Genomic DNA, 17,696 nt, shown 5'->3' on the forward strand with positions numbered 1-17,696 from the left:
GCTTTTACCTATTAATCTTTTGAAAGCTTTGTTTCTTAGCAATTTATATGACCCCTTCATATAAAAAATAGTAAGCCTTGGTCTTATTTACTGCAAAATTTTCCCCCAGTTTGTTATCTACCCTTTTAATGTTGGTCTTTTTTTTTTTCTGTTAATTTTCAGAAATTTAAACTTTCATATAATGTAATCTATTTTCCCTTTAATTACTTATATAACTAATAACCTCTGTCTTCTAACATCTAGAAATGTGATAAATAATTCATTTACATTTTCATCCAGTTTTAATGGCTTGATCGTTTTTTAAAAAGGTGAAATACTTGAAAATTACATTACATGTTCTTTTATTTCAAAAGGTCTTTCAATAAAATGTTCTCTTATTTCAAAAGTAAGGCAAATAACAAAAAAGGAAAGAAAACATACAAATCAACAAAGATTAAAGATCAAAAGTCCAAGTTCCCTCAAATTCTAATCAAGAGGTAACCCACTGTTTGGGGTACATATTTTTTCTATGCATATACTAAAATGTACAGGAAAAAGTACATATGGCTTACTGACACGTCACCTCTTCCCCTCATGATCTTAGCTCATACATCCCCAATAAAGACTAAAGGATGCTAGATCTGGAGTATTTTAATAGTAATTCTGAATGTCCCAGAAGGGAGACAGTACATCCATCCAAGATTTTCAGAATTATTTAATTATAGAATTCTTTATTCAAGTGAAAGCAGTTCAAAGACCTGGTAATCTTTAAAACAAGTGTTTTGGAAATGCTGGCTTAGCACTTCAGACAACCCCAAACTGTAATGTTTTGTGAATACAAAGTATGCAAATCAAATATTTAAAAAGTTAAAGACAACAAACTTACTTGGGATACACTGGTTCATAAAGGTACTTGTCCCCTCTTGTAGATGTTATACGAAAAAACAAGATGTAGCCATTTGCAGTCTGAAAGATAAATTTTAATTTCCATGAATTAAAGGGTAAGGCTATGACTGTAATCTTAATTTTATATATTCTTCCTTTGAAAGCACTTCAAGAATCCTCTTTTGAAGAGCTATAGCTTAATTATGCAAATAAAAAATCACTTTGTTTCAATATAATCCATCTTGTTTAAAGTAACTCATGAAAGGGATTTACAGATTTCAAAATATTTCATAGGTAATTGAAATCAATAGTTCATAACATGCTGTAGACATTAATATTCTAAAATAACTTTATTATTCAATAATAGATGATTATTTTGCAAAATATACAGAACGTTTTAAACTCTGGAATAATATGGCAAATAATTTTTCTGAGTTTTTAAAGCAATTATGTCACCAAATAGTAATAGTATGATGAATTCTTGACTCTACTCAAAGTTTATATAGTGTAACTTCAGAAAAACGTATTTTATACATTTCAAAATCAATCAATTAGCCTCTAATTTACTAAAAAATATACCAAGACAGAAGAAAAAAACAGAGCAAACCTCCAACTTAAAAAATTTGAACATCAGCTAATTTTTCTAAGTTAATAAAAAGTTTTAAAAATATAAACTGTATTAAGTGAAGTCAAAAAGAGAAAGACATACCATATGATATCACTTATATATGGAATCTAAAATATGACACAAACGAACTTAACTACAAAACAGAAACAGACTCACAGACATAGAGAACAGACTTGTGGTTGCCGGGGGATGGGGGGGTAGGGGGGATGGACTGGGAGTTTGGGATTAGCAGATGCAAACATGTTACGCATAGAATGGATGAACAACAAGGTCCTACTGTACAGTACAGGGAAATATAGTCAATATCCTGTGATAAACTATAATAGAAAAGAATATTAAAAAACATATATATATAACAATCACTTTTCTGTACAGCAGAAATTAACACACATTGTAAATCAACTATATTTCAATTTAAAAATATATATAAATTATATTAAAACAAACAGTGCTATCATGTGATCACGGCACATATCTGACTTGTAAAGCTCAAACAACCATTTTACATTTCTATAAATACAGAAAATACAATATTTAGCTTTTTCTAAACAAAAATTTTCAGGCATTAACAGAGTGAAGTGGCAAAGTTTTACCCAAACTTCTTTATATTAACAATGAATTCTTATCATTTTAGAGGCAGGAGGGCTTTTACCCAAAGTAAAACTAAAGAGACTGAAAAAATTATTCAAAGTTTCAAATTTCTTTCCAGTACTGGTTTTCTGTTTTTCACATAAAGGAATGCCAGAGGAAATACTCAATTTCTTCAGCAAAGCCAGGTGTTTTGTTTCTAAGCTATAAACTTTAATATTTTAATGTATTCCAAAACCCTAATTCAACATATTGGGATACAAAAGAAAAAAGGTTAAAATCCTTCAGAAAAGATCATCATTCTAATTCCTCATGTGCAATTTTTTATTCTTCTAATGTGAAAACTATGGGATCAAAAAGAAAATGGATTCAAATAAAACCATATTGAAAGTTTCACAGACATCATGACCCCTATGTAGATTAGTGACTGTTTAAAATGTGTTAACTCTGTTACAGGGGCTAGAAAAGTAAAATAATACGGTCTAGTACTTAGATGGGTAACATACAACCACTGTCTGAATATCAGTCACTCAAGGTCAAAAGTTCAACATTTCAGAATATCAAATGCTAATAATATACTCAGAATTTTAACAAGTGCTTAGAAGACTATAATGCCAGGAAAAACACAGCATCACTTTGTACCAGCATTTAGAAATTTCATATAGACAGTATACTAGATCAAATTACAAATAATGGCTTGATTTACTATTTTGGTATTCTGTATCAATCATCTTTACCAAGTTTCTATGGCTTTGCACGTATATTAAATGCTATTTATTTCCAGATCTCAATGACATTCATCAGTGATAATTTCATGAACAGTCCTACCTTTGAACAACTTTAAAAGTTCGGTAGTAAAAAAATGATCACCCTTAAAAAGTAGCATCTTTGTGTATCTATACCAAAACTGTTTTTATGCAGTGTTATGATGGCCCTTCTCTTCCTATCCCCAAAATACTGCAAAAAAGTATATAACTATTGCTTAATCTGTGGGCAACAATACCAATACCTTCTTCGAGTATACACACACAAATACACGCACACACCCCAAAACTAACTTTTCTAAGTTAATGAAAAGACAAAATAAAGAACTTCGAAGTTCTCTTTCCTGTTACCATCCCTATCAACAATATTTTTTTCTTTCTCCAAGGTATATTACTGGATTATGTGCCTTTAATTACAGAGGCCCAACAATCTGTAGGCAACTTATATGACAATTCTTTATGTCCCTTTCTTTTGTATACCCATGAATTAGGGCCATAAGGTCATAAGGATAAAGGTAGTGAGAGGATAAAAGAAAATCACTACTTAAATAGAGGATGGAAGAGACAGACTTGTCTCTACTAATGCTACTTAGAAGAAAAAGAACTAGAAACAATAATGTAAAAGGATATTAATAATGCAACAAATTATCAGTCAGAGAGGTATGAATATTAAAGTTTGACATCATTTATTTCAACTGCAAATCTAGTAACAGAGCTTTTAAAAAACCATGCAAACTACCTCACCTAGTTCCACATTTTAAAAAGAAGAGATTGAATTCTACAGGTGGTGGTGGTAGTTGATATGGTTATTATTATTATTATTATTATTATTAACTGCCTGTTTCTATTCTGTTTTGTTTGGGCATTTGGGAAGTTTTCACTTGCCACCCCAAATTAAATGTATTTTTAAGTTATTTTATGATTGATGCATGACAAATGTATTACAAATAGTAAATTTCTGTAAACAGGAGTAATTTAAATCTAACCATGTCATGAGACAAATCAACTGCTATATATAACTAATGCTTAACCTGTAGGCAGCATCCCAATACTTTCCTCTACCAACCCAAATACTTTTTTGTACATGAATTCACCAGATACTTTAGAATTTCAAGTCATAGTGCATTTCTTCCTCAGCATATACCATTTTTACCATAAAGAATAGGACAGATTTATGCATCTGGCTCCAATGACTTGAATAATGGCATGAGAGATTTCTATAATAAATTAAGAGATAAGGATTTGATGATTTAGAGATGTATCTTCTATCTCAACATACTGTCATATCAGGTTTCAAATAAGGCTGATAACAGACTAGCATTTTTAAATTCTTTACACTGGTTTATAAATGATGTTTTCTGTTTTTAGCTTTATTTTTTTTGTTATACATGTTCAAGTATATAAAATTACTCACCCCAAAGCATACCACTAAGATAATGATCTAACACTTTTGTATACTCTTTCAGACTTTGTACATTCATACCTATGAATATATTTAAATGAAAAATAACAAAAATGGTTATAAATAACATATTCTCTCAAAGATAGGTGAAGAATATCTTCTGATACAAATGGTCATCAAAAATTATTATATTATTACTAGTTCTATCACATTGTTGTATATCAGAATACTTAAAAAAAAAAAAAAAAGACTTCTGCTTCCAACCAAGAGGGTTAGGGTCAATTTGAAGTCAATTTGTGCTCCCATCTGAAACAATCAACCAAAAACCAAACAAAATATACGAAACAATGGTTTTCAAAACACTGACAAGCAATGAAGGTTAGTGATCCCTGACAGACGGAAAACAACTGAGTTGAGTTCTATGATTGTTCCAGCTTACTCTGGAGAGTTTCCAGGTCACAGCACTGAGAAGGGGAATGGAGACAGAGCCTGGCAGACTCCCTGAGTTGAGAAGATGATATTGAGAGTCCAGGAACAACAAGGCACTAACAAAATTTATATGACAGAGTACCAGAGACAAGAGATCTGCATAGAGAAAGAATCAAAGAGCACCAATAAGCATATGCATGTGAGGACACTACCAAGGCAAAAGAGAAACCAAAAGGATTAGTAAAGGGAACAGTGCATGGTGCTCCAAAAGTCCTGAAAACAGTCCCTGTCCCACCAGCAAGACTGAGGAAACTCATAATGCACAGGGCATTGATTAGAATGCTCAGGAAGGCAGTCCTCAGGTATGGCTGTGGTAAATTGACTTTTTAAACAAGAATAACAGCAACGTATGTTGGGGTCTTACCATATATAAAAATAAAACATGTATAATATATGTTCCTTCATCCCAACAGAATTAAACTAGACATTGATGACAGAAGATTTCTGGAGAACTCTCAAATATTTTGAAACTAAATAATATGCTTGTAAATAATTCATAAATAAAAGAAATCAAGACAGAAATTTAGAAAAATACAGGATACTAAAATTTGTAGGGTGTTATTACAGCAGTACTTAAGGGAAATTTTATAGCTGCAAATACCTGTATTAGAAAAAAAGAAAAATGCCAAATCAGTGACCTTAGGTTCTACTTTAAACAAGAAACAGATGAGCAAATGAAACCCAAAGTAAACAAATTAAAATAAAAAATAGAGGAAATAATACAGATCAGCATGGAAATCAGTGAAGTAGAAAACAAAAATAAAATCAATGAAACTAAACTCTGGTTTTGTTTTGTTTTTTAAAGATCATTAAAATCAATATACTTCTAGTCATACTGTCCAGGAAAAAAAGAAAGAGAATAACCACTATCATAAATGAGAGAGATGACATCACTACGTATTCTACAGATATTAAAAGAATAACAAGGGAGTACTGTGAATAACTTTATGACAGTAAATTTCCAGCTTGGATGAAATGGACAGGTTCCTTTAAAGACACAAACTATCAAAACTTACTGAAAAGAAAGAGGTACCCTACATAGGGTTATATCTACTTAAAAAAATGAAATTTCAATTAAAATCCTTTCCACAAAACAGAACAAAACTCTAGGCCCAGATGCTATCACTGGTGAATTCTACCAAATACTTAGAAAAGAGATATCAATTCAACACAAACTCTTCTAGAAAACCAACACAGAAGGAACACTTTTGATCACATTTTATGAGGCCAGCATTACCCTCATACTAAAAGAAGACAAAGACATTATGAGGAGAAGAAACTACAAGCCAATATCCCTTATTAACACAGATGTAAAACTTATAAACAGTTTTAGCAAATTAAATCTAACAATGTATTAATACATCATAAGTAAATGGGGTTTATCTAGGAATGCAGGGTTGGTTTAACATTCAAGAATCTATAAATGTAATTTACCATATTAACAAACTAAAAAAGAAAAACAGTATGATAGTCTCAATAAATGCAGGAAAGACATTAGACAAAATCCAATATAACATTCCTAATTAAAAATGTTCAGCAAATTAATGAGAGGGTGAACTTCCACAATTTGATAAAGGGGATTTACAAAATACCTATAACATGATTCTTCTTTTTTAAATATTCATTTACTTATTTATCTTTGGCTGCACTGGGTCTCTGTTGCTGTGCACGGGCTTTCTCTAGTTGCGGCGCACGGGCTTTCTCTAGTTGCAGAGAGTGGGGGCTACTCTTCATTGCAGTGTGCAGGCTTCTCACTGCAGTGGCTTCTCTTGTTGAGGAGAACGGGCTCTAGGCATGCGGGCTTCAGTAGTTGTGGCAGGCAGGCTCAGTCGCTGTAGCTTGTGGGCTCCAGAGCGCAGGCTCAGAAGTTGTGGAGCATGGGCTTAGCTGCTCTGTACCATGTGCGATCTTCCCGGGCCAGGGCTCGAACCCATGCTCCCTGCATTGGCAGGTGGATTCTTAACCACTGCGCCACCAGAAAAGCCCCCTATAACATGATTCTTAATAGTAAAAGACTAAATGCTTTCCTCCTATTCAAAAAAAAGGATCCAAATTGGAAAGGAAAAAAGTAAAACTGTTTTTTGACGTCACTGTCTACAGAGAAAATCTGGCGGAATCTACAAAAACAGTACTAGAATAACTGAGTTTAGCATGGTTGCAAGATACAAGATCAATAGCAAAATCAACTGTATTCCTATATACTATCAGTAAACAATCAGAAAATTAAAATACTGTTTTCAAAAACATCAAAAAATATAAAATACTTTGGGATAAACCTGGCAAAAGATGTGAAATACTTTTACGCTGATAACAAAACACTGACAAAGTTTAAAATACCTAAATAAAGGAAGAGATATATGTTGTTTATAGGTCAGAAGATTCAATACTGCTAAGATGACAACTCCCCGCAAATGGATCCACATATTCAATGCAATGCCAGTCAAAACCTCAGCAGGTATTTTCATAGAAACTGACAAGCTGATGCTAAAATTCATAGAGAAACAAAAGGTCCTAAAACACTGAAAACAACTTTGAAAACGAAGAACAAAGTTGAAAAAGTAACACACTGTGATTTCACAAATTATTACAAAGCTAGAGTAATCAAAAGTAATACTGTATCGGGCTTCCCTGGTGGCGCAGTGGTTGAGAATCCGCCTGCCGATGCAGGGGTCACGGGTTCGTGCCCTGGTCCGGGAAGATCCCACATGCCGCGGAGCGGCTGGGCCCGTGAGCCATGGCCGCTGAGCCTGTGCGTCCGGAGCCTGTGCTCCGCAACGGGAGAGGCCACAACAGTGAGAGGCCCGCGTACCACAAAAACCAAAAAAAAAAAAAAAAAGTAATACTGTATTAACACAGACAAATACATCATGGAACTGAAAAGAGAACACAGACAAAACCCCTACATGTGGACATCAGATTTATGACACAGATGCAAAAGAAATGCAGTACAGAAAGGATAACCTTTTCAACAAACGGTGCTGGAACAACTGAATATCAATATGCAAACAATTAACTTAGATCCATATCCTGCACCATATATAAGAATTAACTCAACATATATCAGAGACCTAAATAAATATAAAACCTAAATCATAAGACTTCTAGAAGAGGGCTTCCCTGGTGGCGCAGTGGTTGAGAATCCGCCTGCCGATGCAGGAGACACGGGTTCGTGCCCTGATCCCACATGCCGCGGAGCAACTAGGCCCGTGAGCCATGGCCGCTGGGCCTGCGCGTCCGGAGCCTGTGCTCCGCAACGGGAGGGGCCGCAACAGTGAGAGGCCCGCATACCGCAAAAAAAAAAAAAAAAAGACTTCTAGAAGAAAGCATAGGAAGAAGATAAGAGCCACTAAAAAATAAACTAATGAACCAGACATCATCAAAATTAAGTACTTCACACAATCAAAAAATAGTGTTGAGAATGAAAAGACAAGTAACATACTAGGAGAAATTCTTCCTAAAGCATACGAGTAATAAAGGACTTGAATCTAAAATACACTAAGAACTCTAGAAACTCAACAATAAGCAAAGAACCCAATAAATAAAATGGGCGAATGATCTGAAAAGACACTTTACCACAGAAAACACACATGGCAAATAAACAAATGAAACGATGTTCAACATCATTAGTTATTAGAGAAATGTAAATTAAAACTATAATGGGATACCACTACACAGCCATTAGAATAGCTAAAATTAAAAAGGCACACCTTAAGTTGGCAAAGAGAAATGAGAACTCTTGTACCCTGCTGGTAGGAATGTAAAATGGTACAACTACTTTGTAAAAAGTTTAGCGTGTCCTTAAAAAGTTAAACATAAGGGACCTACCTTACGATCTAGCTGTTCCATTCATGGCTATCTACCCAAGAAAAAAGGAAATATACGTCCATATAAAGATTTGTACATGAATGTTCATAGCACTTTTATTTAAAATAGCCCCAAAAAACAACTCAAATGCCCATCAACAGATAAATGGATAAACCAACTGTGTTATATCCAATAAGATACTCAGCATGAACTACTGATCCATGACAACATGCATGAATCTCAAAATAATTATGCTGAGTAAAAGAAATTAGAAAAATGTCATAGCACATATTGTATGATTCCATTTATTTAAAACTCTAGTAATCTGTAGTAATAGAAAGCAAATCAATAATTGGTTTTAAAGGGAAGTGAATCATGACAGGATGGAGGAATTACAAAAGGGTACAAGAAAACCTGTGATGGATCTGTTCACTATCTTGACTGTAGTTATGGTTTCAAAATTTATCTAATTGTACATTTCAAACATGTGCAGTTTATTGTATATCAACTGTACTTCAATAAAGCTATTTAGAAAAGAGGAATGGAAGTAATGGTTCAACTTAGAAACTTCTGCTTCTTGAAAAGCTTCTACCATCACAAGAAAGACCTTATCTAGCCTACTGGAAAATAAGAGGTCACAAAGAAAACCAAAGCAGACAGCTACAGTCAACTACCAGGTATATAACTAAGGGGCCATCCAGCATCAGTGGAGCTGTCAAATGACTGTAGCCACATCAGTACTAGAGGTGAGATCAGGAGAACCATTTGACCAAACCCAGAGCAAATCATAGAATGAGAGTAAACAAATGGCTGTTTTGAGCCACCATTTTGAAGATAATGGTTCGATAGATGTTAAGTGTGAAAAATAACAACCCTAACAAAAATAGTATAATTTAAGGAAGTATAACTAGTATAATTTAAGGAAGTATAAATAGTATAATTTAAAGACACCAAGTTATGGAGACAAGAACAAAATTCAGAGAGTAATCACTTCCAAAACTGTCTGGTCACACCAAGATGGGGAAAAAAGAAAGAAAAAAAAGAAAAGAGAGATGAATGGGTACTATTTAGAACACTGTACTCCTCTACAATTTGCTGTATTCCACTCTCTTATAATACTTTGCTTTCAGCTGTTATTTGGTGACTCAATACATTAACATGCTGGGAAGGGGAAAAAACCCACAACGAAACAAAAGGAATTCTAAATTAAACTGATGTCTTTCCCTTATTCATAAATAAGTTATATTCTAATTCATGTCACAGTAACTCATGTTGTGGCAAAGCAATCTACATTTCCATTTAGCTGGGTGTGAAAGAGAATATTAAGAGTAGCAATGAGAAATAGAGTTGGAATGTCACGTTGAGGCCAGATCACAAGATGCCCTGAATACTAGGCTAAGAAGTTTGGAACACATTTTGAATGCAATGGGAAGCCACCAAAAGGTTTAAAGTAAGAATAATATAAGTGGGACTTCCCTGGTGGTCCAGTGGCTAAGACTCCATGCTCCCAGTGCATGGGGCCCGGGTTCGATCCCTGGTCAGGGAACTAGATTCCACATGCCTCAACTAAAGACCCTGCATGCTGCAACTAAAGATCCCACATGCTGCAACAAAGATCCCATGTGCCGCAACTAAGACCCAGCACAGCCAAATAAATAAATATTAAAAAAATAATATAAGAGCTGTGATTCAGAAATAGCTATGCATTATTTAGATGCATTTCAAGTAGACAAAAAATGTAACTGAAAGTTTTGAGTTCTAGGCAATCTACAAAAGATACTAAAGGCCTGTGCTAAGGCAATGACAATGAGAATAAAGAGAAGAGGATGGCAGCAAACTAGAGACAGGACTTAGCAAAATACTGGTGATTGGATGGGAACACAGAATCAAGGGACTCCAGGTTTTTTCCTATTATAAGCAAAGCCTCAATAAAAATACTTACGCATATGCCTAAATACACTGGTGCTACTGTTTGCCAAATAGAGTCCTAGAAATGAGATAGTACTTCAAATTCATTTTAATGTTCCTTGCACATGGATATACATCAATTGTCTAAAACTGAGGAAAACTGTAAGGATATTTATGGTCTGGTAACATGTCTACAAAAATGATAATGATATTCTACTTCTTATGCTCAGAGAATACATGCTCCCAAAAGCTATGGGCCAATTCTTAAAATGGTAAAGAATTTTCTTTCTCACACCCCATTAAAAACAGTGTCAGTGAGATTTCTTTCTAAGGTACAAGTTGATAAGGAGGTGACTGTGGTTCTGTTGATGATACAGTAATAGAATTTTTAATATAACTGACATGTCAGAGCATACAATGACTATACTTGGGGATCAGGAGGAAGGCCATAAGAAAATTAAATGGGGATGACTGCGTGAAGAGAGTGATGCTGTATTGCTCTACAGGTCATACAACTGTATATCCTTCTCACACAGTCTATCAATGATTATTTTTTTGTAGAAGCAAATTTCAAAGTGTCTCCTAGATTCAGCTTTATTCCATAATAGCTAGTAAGATTAAACAACCATTAACAGAGAAAGGAAGCAAGGCAAAATTATTAAGACTTTCAAATTCTAGAACCAGCCTTCATGGGTTAGAATTCCATTATCAGTGATGTGATCTTAGGTACATAGTATTTATGTAATCTGGGGCAGGTGCTTTAACCTGTCTACCATAGTTAGGTCTACTATGGTGGAAGCAATAAAATTACCTACCTTTAGAGGAGTGTTATGAAGAATAAATTAATTTTAATACACATAAAGCACTTACAATAGTGCCTAGCACACAGCAGACGCCAAAAAAAATTAACTACCATAACAGTAACTCTGAATCTTTAAGTAAGTAGCTAATTCATAATCAATATATTTCACCTAAGAGGCTAAGAAAATGTTAAGCTGTGTTTTGCCACTCCTTGAGGCTCTGGGCCAATACCTGGAATTTCACAGTTCCCTTAAGTAAGCTTAAAAAGCAGAGCCCTGAAAGAGCTGAATGTGACTGCTTCCAGAAGTGGACACTGACAGGGCCGTACGCTTAACCCTAGTGACTTCAGCAGGCTTAGAGCAGACACTGTACTGTTGAAATGAATTGCTCCCAGACCTCATGGTCTGGAGGATCCTTCAGCTTAAGATACTTCCACTCAAAGTGCCTGAGCAGAGGAGACACCCTAAGCCTCAAAAGAAGACAAGAGCTTGTGACCTTATCTGCCTCTGCAAACTGTCATTTTAGCAAACACCTGCTGGTGTGCATTGCCAGAGAGACTCACACAAAAGTCTAACCTCTGTGGGTAGCTAATGGAACAAAACCAAGAAAAATACCACCTCTATGGAATCTCAGTAACTTTATGATAAAAGACCAAAATAAACAGCTAAATATATGGATCCAACCAATAAGCCACACTGATGAGACAGAAAAAAGCAAGTAAATTAAGGACTTTCAGGAGATACTATTAGGATATAAACAAGACTCTTCAGAGCTAAATATTTCCTAATAGAAAAAAGCAACAGATAGACTGATGAAGAATAATCCTTTATGACAGCTGAACCTTTTGTTCCAGATGCTCAAATGGAAACAATCTCATGATACAGAAAACACACAGATATGATCATTATTTTTTATAATTTGTATTTTTTTATTGAAGTACAGTTGATTTACAATATTGTGTTACCTTCAGGTGTACAGCAAACATATTCAGTTATACATATTTATTTTTTCAGAAATCTTTTCCATTATAGGTTATTACAAGATATTGAATATAGTTCCCTGTGCTATACAATAAATCCTTGTTGTTTACCTATTCTATCTATAGTAGTGTGTATGTATTAATCCCACACTCCTGATTTATCCCCCTATCCGTATGGTAAACATAAGCTTGTTTTCTATGTCTGTGACTCAGTTTCTGTTTTGTAAATAAGTTCATTTGCATTATTTTTTTAGATTCCACATATAAGCAATATCATATATTTGTCTTTATCTGTCTGACTTACTTCACTTAGTATGATAATCTCTAGGTCCAGCCATGTTGCCACAAATGGCAATATTTCATTCTTTTTTGTGGCTTAGTAATATTCCAGAGAGTGTGTGGGTGTGGGTGTATCTACCTATGATATATAGATATACACACACATACACACAACATCTTTATCCATTCATCTGTCAATGGACACTTAGGTTGCTTCCATGTCTTGGCTATTGTAAACAGTCCTGCTCTGAACACTGTGGTGTATGTATCTTTTCAGATTAGACTTTTCCTTCTTTTTCAGGACATATGCCCAGGGGTGGGCTTGCTGGATCATATGGTAACTCGATTTTTAGTTTTCTAAGGAACCTCCATACTATTTTCCACAGTGGCTGCACCAGTTTACATTCCCACCAGCAGTATAAGAGGGTTCCCTTTTCTCCACACCCTCTCTAGCATTTACTATTTGTAGACTTGCTGATGATGACTGGTGTGGGGTGATACCTCAGTGCAGTTTTGATTTACATTTCTCTAATAACCAGTGATGTGGAGCATCTTTTCATGTGCCTATTGGCCATCTGTGTGTCTTCTTTGGAGAAATGTCTATTTAGGTCTTCTGCCCATTTTTGGATTGGGTTGATTTTCTGATATTGAGTTGTATGAGCTGTTTGTATATTTTAGAAATTAAGCCCTTGTTGGTCACATCATTTGCAAATATTTTTCTTCCAATCTGTAGGCTGTTTCATTTTGTTTATGGCTTACTTTGTTGTGCACAAGCTTAAGTCTGAATAGGTCCATTTGTTTATTTTTGCTTTTATTTCTTTTGCCTTGGGACATGGATCTAAGAAAATACTGCTATGATTTATGTCAGAGAATGTTTTGACTATGTTCTCCTCTAGGAGGTCTATAGTTTCAAGTCTTACATCTAGGTCTCTAAACCATTTAGTTTATTTTTGCATATGGTTTGAGGGAGTGTTCTAACATCACTAACTTACATGTAGCTGTCCAGCTTTCCCAACACCACTTGTTGAACAGACTGTCTTTTCTCCATTGTATATTTTTGCCCTCTTTGTAACAGATTGACCATAGATTCATGGGTTTATTTCTGGACACTCTATTCTGTTCCATTGATCCGTGTCTATTTTTGTGCCATTACCATGTTGTTCGGATTACTGTAACTTTGTGGTATAGTCTGAAGTCTGGAAAAGTTATGCCTCAAGTTTTGTTCTTTTTCTTCATGATGGCTTTGGCAATTCTGAGCCTTTTATGGTTCCATATAAATTTTATTGATCTTTTCTATTGTTTTTCTTAATCTCTATTTATTTTCTCTCTGACCTTTATTATTTCCTCCCTTCTGATGAATCTAGGTTTGTTCTTCTTTTTCTAATTCTTTTAGGTAGTAGGGTATGTTGTTTATTTGAGATTTTTCTTCTTTTCTGAGGAAGGCCTGTATCACTATGAACTTCCCTCTTAGAACTGCTTTTACAGCATCCCATGGATTTTGTATGGTTGTGTTTTCATTATCACTTGTCTCAGGATTTTAAAAAGTTTCCTCTTTGATTTCACCACTGACCCATTTGGTTTTTTTCAGTAACATGTTGTTTAGTCTCCATGTAATCATTTTTTCCTCAGTTCTCTTTCCGTGGTTGATTTCTAGTTTCAAGCTGTTGTGGTCAGCAAAGATGCTTGAAATAATTTCTATTCTCTTAAATTTACTGAGGCTTGTTTTGTGTCCCAGCATATGGTCTATCCCAGAGAATGTTCCATGTGCGATTGAAAAGAATATTTATTCTGTTTGTTTGGCTCTTTAAGATATAATGTCCTGTAGATGTCAATTAAGTCTAACTGTTCTACTGTGTCGTTTAGGATCGCAGCTGCCTTACTGATTTTCTGTCTGCAAGATCTGGCCATTGATGTCAGTGGGGTGTTAAAGTGTCCTACTATTATTGTATTCCCAACAATTTCTCCTTTTATGTCTGTTACTGTTTGTTTTATATATTCAGGTGCTCCTCTATGGGTGCATACATGTTAACATATGATATCCTCTTCTTATATTAATCCTTTTATCATTGTATAGTGTCCTTTTCTGTCTTTATGGCCTTTGCTTTGAAGTCTATTTTGTCTGATACGAGTATTGCTACCCCCACTTTACTGTCATGTCCATTTGCATGAAGTATCTTTTTCCAATCCCCTCATTTTCAATTTATGTGTTTCTTTTACCCTAAAGTGGGTCTCTTGTAGGCAGCATGCTATAGGTTCTTGTTTCGTTATCCAATATGCCACTCTCGTCTTTTGATCAGAGCATTTAGTCCATTGACATTTAAAGTAATTACTGATAAGCAGGTAGGTCTTTATTGCCATTTTAAACCTTGTTTTCCAGTTGATTTTGTATTTGTTTTTGTTCCTTTCTTTTTGTTTTTCCTTTTGTGCTTTGACAGTTTTCTTTTGTATTATCCTTGAGTTCTTTTCTTTTTGTTTTTTGTTATCTATTGTGTGTTTCTGATTCGTGGTTACCCTGATTTTCAAATATATTAACCCATTACTATATCTCCTTGCTTTACACAGGTAGTCATTATAAGTTCAAAGACATTCTAAGAGATCTGTATTTTCTTACTCCCCTCCCCTACATTTTGTGACTTTGATGTCCTATTTTACGTCTTCATGTTATCCTCTTGCTGTTCATTGTAATTATAATCACTTTCACAAAATTTTTTGATTTTTAAAAAAATCTATGTACTGGCTTCCTTAAGTGATCAAACAACCCCTTTATGTATTTGCCTTTCCTATTGTGATTTCTCTTTCTTATAGTCTTGCTTCTTTTCTATTTAGAGAAGACCTTTCAATATTTCTTTTAGGATAGGTTTAGTACTGCTGTATTCTTTTAGTTTTTGCTTATTTGGGAAATTCTTTATCTCCCCTTCCACTCTAAATGATAATTTTGCTGGGTACAGTATCCTAGGTTGCAAATTTTCCCCTTTCATGACTTTGAATATATCTTGCCACTCCCTTCTGGCTTGCAAAGTTTCTGTAGAGAAATCAGCTGACAGCCTTATGGGGGTTCCCTTGTAATAACTGACTGTTTTTCTCTTGATGCCTTAAGAATCCTCTTTATCTTTAAACTCTGACATTTTAATTATAACCTGTCTCAGTGTAGGTCTGTTTTGGTTCAATTTGTTTGGGATCCTCTGTAATTCCTGTACCTGGATATCTGTTTCCTTCTTTATATCTGGGAAGTTTTCAGCCATAATTTCTTCAAATACACTTTCAATCTCCTTTTCTCTTTCTTCTCTTGGGATCTCTATTATGCGTAGATTGGAATGCTTAACATTATCCCATAGACCTCGTATGTTGCTTTCAATTTTTTTTTGTCTTTCTGTCTGCTCTTCTGATTGGGTGATTTCTGTTATTCTATCATCCAGATCACTTACTCATTCTTCTGCCTTATTTAGTCCACTGTTCATTGCCTTTAGCTCAGTTTTTATCTTGGCAATTGAATTGTCTAATTTTGACTGGCTCCTCTTTATAGTTTCGAGTTCCTTGTTACAGTGATCTGCATTTCTATCAATAATCTTTCGTAATTTAACATTTTTATTACCTCCTTTTTGAACTCAGGGTTTGGTAGAATGGAGAGGTTTCTTTCATTTTGTGTTCTTTCAGGGGATTTCTCTTGTTCTTTTAACTGGGAGTGGTTCCTCCAATTTTTCATTTTACTCATATTTCTCTCTCTGAATTTAGGAGAAACAGTTATATACTGTGGTCTTAAAGGGCTGTTTTTTATTTGGAAGCATCCCTGTGTAGCCTGTGAGTCCAGTGTTTTTGGTGCAAGGCTTGTATTTGGTATGGATGTCTGCCATGTTCTGGCCGTTATTCCCTTGACAGACGGGTTGTGTTGTGGTGACCAAAGCCTGCACTGGATGTTGGCTGGGGCCTCTTCTTTGCTCTGTGGTTGTCACAGCCCTGTTGGGAGCAGGGTCTGCTCCCCAATTGTTGGAATAGAAGCCCCTAGATCCAGTTCTAAGCCACAGTGTGAGGTAGGCAGGACTGGAATGCTCTCACTAGGAAAGGGGCCTCTGTGTATTTTTCTCCAGGAGTTGACCACCAGGACGTGCAACTCTGTTGTCACCCACCACCTGGTGTGTGTGCCCACAAAGTACAATATTGCTAGCACTGCCTTCAAACCAGCCTCCGCTACAGGAGCATCAATAATCAACAGACTCATACACTTCTCAGGGATGCGCACGCTCACAAAGCCACCGATGCCAAAACCCACTGAAGTCGCGCTCCTGCACCCATTATGGGAGTGCTGGTAATCTGCTCAGATTTCAGCCCTGCCTCTGCATGTGCACAGCCACTCTGGTGGCGCTTGCATGCTCCCAAAACTTGCTGGTGCACATTTCCAAAGCCTGCGGTGGCTGCAGCCATGCCCCGCTGGGCGCATGCTGACAATGAGGCTGCCATGGTGGGCCCACACCCTTCCCTTTGTGTGTTGACAATGGGGCTCCTATGGCAGACCTGCGCTCCGTGCCAGTTGCATCCCAGACCACACTTCAGGCCCTTCAGGCTACCTCTGCACAGCCAAACCAAGTCCCGTCACCAGGTCTGTCCACTGAAGCCCAAGTTTCAGCATCCAGCCCCTGCACATACTGGCAGCCCTGCATGTCGAGCTGGAAAGTGCACCAATGTGCAAGGACCATCTATGCTGGTCTCCCTCTACCCTACCTCTACCCTGTATTCGCCTCTGAAGCTCCCTATCCATTCCAGTGGACCTCCCAGCTGGTGAAGAAGGTTCCCAGGGTGAGGAAACCTTTCTTCTTTCACAGGTCCCTCCCAGGGATGCAGGTCCTATCCTGATTCCTTTTTATTTCCCCTTTCATCCTAACCAGTTATGTGGGCATCTTTCTTGCAGCTTTGGTTGTATTAGATCTTCTGTCAGCTTTCAGTATGTATTCTGTGAGAACTACTCCACGTGTAGATTTATTATTTAATGTATCTGTGGGAGGAGGTGAGCTCCCTGTCCTTCTATGCTGCCATCTTGACAGCCTGTCCCTTCTTGATAAAATCATTACTGAAAAGTAAGAGACTTGGAAGACAAATTCAGGAGGTCTGCAAATAATGAATAAAAGAAAACAGGACAAACCTTGTTCTATTCTTCTCTTATTTAGGAAAAAAAAAAAAAAATCCCTAGCTGCAGAA

At 35.8% G+C, this 17,696-nt stretch overlaps 1 protein-coding gene across 3 annotated transcripts in view; it reads right to left on the reverse strand.

Moving 5' to 3' along the window:
- RIC1 (RIC1 homolog, RAB6A GEF complex partner 1) overlaps positions 1-17,696 on the reverse strand; it is a 138,077-nt gene that overhangs the window by 71,426 nt on the left and 48,955 nt on the right. For all 3 annotated transcript variants that reach the window (XM_059071810.2, XM_059071808.2, XM_059071809.2), the window contains exon 3: positions 866-945. In XM_059071810.2, coding sequence (XP_058927793.1) covers positions 866-945 — 80 coding nt within the window. The remainder of the gene's footprint in view (positions 1-865; positions 946-17,696) is intronic.

Source organism: Kogia breviceps, chromosome 8, assembly GCF_026419965.1.
Source record: "Kogia breviceps isolate mKogBre1 chromosome 8, mKogBre1 haplotype 1, whole genome shotgun sequence".
Taxonomy (NCBI): domain Eukaryota; kingdom Metazoa; phylum Chordata; class Mammalia; order Artiodactyla; family Physeteridae; genus Kogia; species Kogia breviceps.